At 35.3% G+C, this 6,000-nt stretch overlaps 1 protein-coding gene across 1 annotated transcript in view; it reads right to left on the bottom strand.

Moving 5' to 3' along the window:
* Positions 1–282: 282 nt before the first annotated feature.
* Positions 283–6,000, bottom strand: part of LOC125677731 (peptidyl-prolyl cis-trans isomerase-like 4) — a 29,228-nt gene continuing 23,510 nt past the window's right edge. The window contains exons 12-13 of the mRNA XM_048915890.2: positions 3,095–3,221; positions 283–881 (exon numbers count right to left, since the gene is read on the bottom strand). Of these exons, the coding sequence (XP_048771847.2) occupies positions 375–881; positions 3,095–3,221 (634 nt within the window). The 3' untranslated portion in view covers positions 283–374. The remainder of the gene's footprint in view (positions 882–3,094; positions 3,222–6,000) is intronic.

Below are 6,000 nucleotides of genomic sequence, written 5' to 3'. Positions count from 1 at the left end.
TTAGTTTGCCATTAACATACATAACTCCTATAAGGAATACCAAATTAAAAGTTGGGCAAACAAAGACCTCTGGGTGTAGCAGAGGTGGGATCACGTGCCTTTTGTACATGTACTTCACCTACAGCTGGTGATGTCTCAACATCAGTGAAAAATTCTCAATGAAACGTAAAACAAACATTCAATCAAAAAGGTGAAAAAAACAATAACTTAATTAAGCTTAACCCATCTCTGTCTTTTGAGCTTTTGGGGGACATTGAAGGAAAATATTGAAAACAGGAAACATTTGTTTAATAGAGATCATTTATTTATATATACAATTGTCTTGTACCACTTTCATACCACGAATGTCTTGTGTAATTCTAAATATCTTTGCATTATCTTCGTCTGTCTCTATGTTTATCTCTACTCCTGTCTCTATCTTTACTCCTGTCCCTATCTCTACTCCTGTCTCTATCTCTACTCCTGTCTCTATCTCTACTCCTGTCTCTATCTCTACTCTTGTCTCTATCTCTACTCCTGTCTCTATCTCTACTCCTGTCCCTATCTCTACTCCTGTCTCTATCTCTACTCCTGTCCCTATCTCTACTCCTCCTCCTCCTATCTTCTTTATCACTCCTCCTGTCTCTGTCCTCATATGACCTTTCAGATGACCTTGGTGGCCTGGCTCTATCTGGTGAAGATGACCTGTATCGGGATTTGTTCCTTTCTTCTCTTTGTCTTCTGCTTCTTTTGTCATCTTCCCTGTACCTTCCCCTTGGTGACTGTGCCCTGTTGCCTGGACTGGGAGATCTACTGGAGTGGCTGGGTCTTCTCTGTGGACTGGGAGATATACTGGAGTGTCTGGGTCTTCTCTGTGGACTGGGAGATCTACTTCTTTCTCTCTAGAAGAACAAACTTTAAATAGAAATCTTGTAACTCTGTATGAACATCATTGTGTGAAATTTCTGATATGTGCTGGAATACTTTTCACTTGGGGAATATCCAGGCATCGTTAATGTACTTAATAGTTCATCCTATACCCCTATATCATTAAAGACCTCCATCTCTCTCTCTCTTTCTCTCTCTCTCTGTGGGGTCATTACAAACCTCTCTCTCTGGGATCATTACACCTCTCTCTCTCTTTCTCTCTGGGATCACTACACACCTCTCTCTGGGATCATTGCACACCTCTCTCTGGGATCATCACACATCACACCTCTCTCTCTCTCTCTCTCTCTGGGATCACTACACACCTCTCTCTGGGATCATTACACACCTCTCTCTAGGATCATTACACCTCTCTCTCTCTCTCTCTCTCTCTCTCTCTCTCTCTCTCTCTCTCTAGGATCATTACACACCTCTCTCTCTCTCTAGGATCATTACACACCTCTCTCTAGGATCATTACACACCTCTCTCTGGGATCATTACACACCTCTCTCTGGGATCATTACACACCTCTCTCTGGGATCATTACACACCTCTCTCTGGGATCATTACACACCTCTCTCTCTCTCTAGGATCATTACACACCTCTCTCTCTCTCTAGGATCATTACACACCTCTCTCTCTGGGATCATTACACACCTCTCTCTCTGGGATCATTACACACCTCTCTGGGATCATTACACACCTCTCTCTGGGATCATTACACACCTCTCTGGAATCAATACACACCTCTCTCTAGGATCATTACACACCTCTCTCTGGGATCATTACACACCTCTCTCTGGGATCATTACACACCTCTCTGGAATCAATACACACCTCTCTCTAGGATCATTACACACCTCTCTCTGGGATCATTACACACCTCTCTCTCTCTCCCTGGGATCATTACACACCTCTCTGGGATCATTACACACCTCTCTCTGGGATCATTACACACCTCTCTGGAATCAATACAACTCTCTCTCCCTGGGATCATTACACACCTCTCTCTCTCCCTGGGATCATTACACACCTCTCTCTGGGATCATTACACACCTCTCTTTGGGATCATTACACACCTCTTTGGGATCAATACATCTCTCTCTCTCCCTGGGATCATTACACTCCTCTCTCTCTGGGATCATTACACATCTCTCTCTCTGGGACCATTACACAACTCTCCCTGGGATCATTACACACCTCTCTCTGGGATCATTACACACCTCTCTCTCTCTGGGACCATTACACAACTCTCCCTGGGATCATTACACACCTCTCTCTGGGATCATTACACACCTCTCTCTCTGGGACCATTACACAACTCTCCCTGGGATCATTACACACCTCTCTCTGGGATCATTACACACCTCTCTCTCTGGGACCATTACACAACTCTCCCTGGGATCATTACACACCTCTCTCTCTGGGACCATTACACAACTCTCCCTGGAATCATTACACACCTCTCTCTGGGATCATTACACACCTCTCTCTCTGGGACCATTACACAACTCTCCCTGGGATCATTACACACCTCTCTCTGGGATCATCACACTCCTCTCTCTCTGAGATCATTACACACCTCTCTCTCTGGGACCATTACACCTCTCTCTGGGATCATCACACTCCTCTCTCTCTGAGATCATTACACACCTCTCTCTCTGGGACCATTACACAACTCTCCCTGGGATCATTACACACCTCTCTCTAGGATCATTACACACCTCTTTCTGGGATCACTACATACCCCTCTCTCTCTGGGATCACTACACACCTCTCTCTCTCTCTGGGATCACTACACACCTCTCTCTCTCTGGGATCACTACACCTCTCTCTCTCTCTCTCTCTCTCTCTCTCTCTCTCTCTCGGATCATTACACACCTTTCTCTAGGATCATTACACCCCTCTCTCTCTCTGGGATCACTACACACCTCTTTCTCTCTGGGATCATTACACACCTCTCTCTCTCTGGGATCACTACATACCCCTCTCTGTGATCATTACACCTCTCTCTCTCTCTCTCTCTCTCTCTCTCTCTCTCTCTCTGGGATCATTACACACCTTTCTCTCTCTCTCTCTCTCTGGGATCACTACATACCTCTCTCTCTCTGGGATCACTACATACCTCTCTCTCTCTGGGATCACTACACCTCTCTCTCTCTCTCTCTCTCTGGGATCATTACACACCTTTCTCTTTTTGTATGAATCACTGTCACTATCACTTTTTTTTCTTTCTTTGTGTTTCTTTTTCTTTTTGGATTTCTTCTTACTATCTTCCTCCTCCTCATCATCATCAAAAACTAAATCATATTTACTTTGACACAGTTAAGGACAAAATATGTCAACCAATTCTCTGTTCACACGTACATGTAAACACAGCTGTGTATTAAAAGTCTAACATAATAACAGTATATTATATTAACAGTGTATCATATTAACAGTATATTATATCAACAGTATATCATAATAACAGTATATCATATTAACAGTATATCATATTAACAGTATATTATATCAACAGTATATTATTTCTACAGTATATCATATTAACAGTGTATCATTTTAACAGTATATTATAATAACAGTATATTATTTCTACAGTATATCATATTAACAGTATATCATATGAACAATATATCATAATAACAGTATATTACATCTACAGTATATCATATTAACAGTGTATCATATTAACAGTGTCTCATTTTAACAGTATATTATATCTACAGTATATCATATTAACAATATATCATAATAACAGTATATTATATGAACAGTATATCATAATAACAGTATATCATATTAACAGTGTCTCATTTTAACAGTGTATTATATGAACAGTATATCATAATAACAGTATATTATATGAACAGTATATCATAATAACAGTATATTATATTAACAATATATCATAATAACAGTATATTATATTAACAATATATCATAATAACAGTATATTATTTTAACAGTATATCATTTTAACAGTGTATCATAATAACAGTATATTATTTCTACAGTATATCATATTAACAGTATATCATATTAACAGTATATTATAATAACAGTATATTATTTCTACAGTATATCATATTAACAGTATATCATATGAACAATATATCATAATAACAGTATATTACATCTACAGTATATCATATTAACAGTGTATCATATTAACAGTATATCATTTTAACAGTGTCTCATTTTAACAGTATATTATATTAACAGTATATCATATTAACAGTATATTATATGAACAGTTTATTATGTCAACAGTATATTATATGAACAATATATCATAATAACAGTATATTAAATCAACAGTGTCTCATATTAACAGTATATCATATTAACAGTATATTATATGAACAGTATATCATATTAACAGTATATGATATGAACAGTGTATCATATTAACAGTATATGATATGAACAGTGTATCATATTAACAGTATATCATATTAACAGTGTATCATATTAACAGTATATCATTTTAACAGTGTCTCATTTTAACAGTATATTATATTAACAGTATATCATATTAACAGTATATTATATGAACAGTTTATTATGTCAACAGTATATTATATGAACAATATATCATAATAACAGTATATTAAATCAACAGTGTCTCATATTAACAGTATATCATATTAACAGTATATTATATGAACAGTTTATTATGTCAACAGTATATTATATGAACAATATATCATAATAACAGTATATTAAATCAACAGTGTCTCATATTAACAGTATATCATATTAACAGTATATTATATGAACAGTATACAGTTATTGACTGGGTTCGAGGACAACAGCTGTTTTGTTTGACCCGAGAACGGGTCTGTTGCCCGAAGCCGTAGGCTGAGGGCAACTGATATGTTCGAGGGTCAAACAAAACAGCTGTTGTCCAAGGACCCAGTAAATAACTGTTTTGTTATACACCTTCATTTTTAGGTTGATTTTACATTACACATGGTTTGTTGACTTTAAACGGATCGACAGTGTGATTGCTTACATTTATCACAGATTCCACTAGTTTAACAGAAAACATACTCAATATCCTAATTGATAATTATATTTTTCGTGTATCTGCTCTGCTTTTCATCTATTAGAATAAATTCCGTATTTCATCATCAGTCAAATCAGTGAACCTCGCCATTATGTAAACAAATCAGCAGACCAAGAATCATGTGACTTGCGTATAACTGCTTTAACACGAATAAAATAAAAATAAGTAAATTCATCTTATACAATTGATTCTAGAAAATGATGAAGAGATATTTTTTTATGTTCTTGCTGTCCCTACTTTGAAGAATTAATTGAATTTCATCTTCCGTTGCTGTCGCAAAATGTGTACCCGCCATTTCTCTTGATCCAAACAGCACGAAAAGATAACTCGAGTTAGCGCCATATGACGTCATCGGTCAACAGTCTTTTTTAACAGTCGATTTTAACAGTTCCCGGTCCAACATTCGCCAGAACAGTCAAATTGTTGGACTTTTTTTGTAAGGAGTTATATAGGAACTGTTTTATAGGGGTATAACAGTATATTATATTAACAGTATATCATTTTAACAGTATATCATATTAACAGTATATTATATTAACAGTATATCATATTAACAGTATATCATATTAACAGTATATTATATGAACAGTATATCATAATAACAGTATATCATATTAACAGTATATCATATTAACAGTATATTATATGAACAGTATATTATATTAACAGTATATCATTTTAACAGTATATCATATTAACAGTATATCATTTTAACAGTGTATTATATGAACAGTATATTATATTAACAGTATATCATTTTAACAGTGTATTATATGAACAGTATATTATATTAACAGTATATCATTTTAACAGTGTATCATATTAACAGTATATTATATTAACAGTATATCATTTTAACAGTGTCTCATTTTAACAGTATATTATATTAACAGTATATCATATTAACAGTATATTATATGAACAGTATATTATATGAACAGTATATTATATTAACAGTATATCATTTTAACAGTGTATCATATTAACAGTATATTATATTAACAGTATATCATTTTAACAG

The sequence above is a fragment of the Ostrea edulis genome, chromosome 3 (genome assembly GCF_947568905.1).
Source record: "Ostrea edulis chromosome 3, xbOstEdul1.1, whole genome shotgun sequence".
Taxonomy (NCBI): Eukaryota; Metazoa; Mollusca; class Bivalvia; order Ostreida; family Ostreidae; genus Ostrea; species Ostrea edulis.
This window is presented reverse-complemented; position numbering and strand designations above follow the sequence as displayed.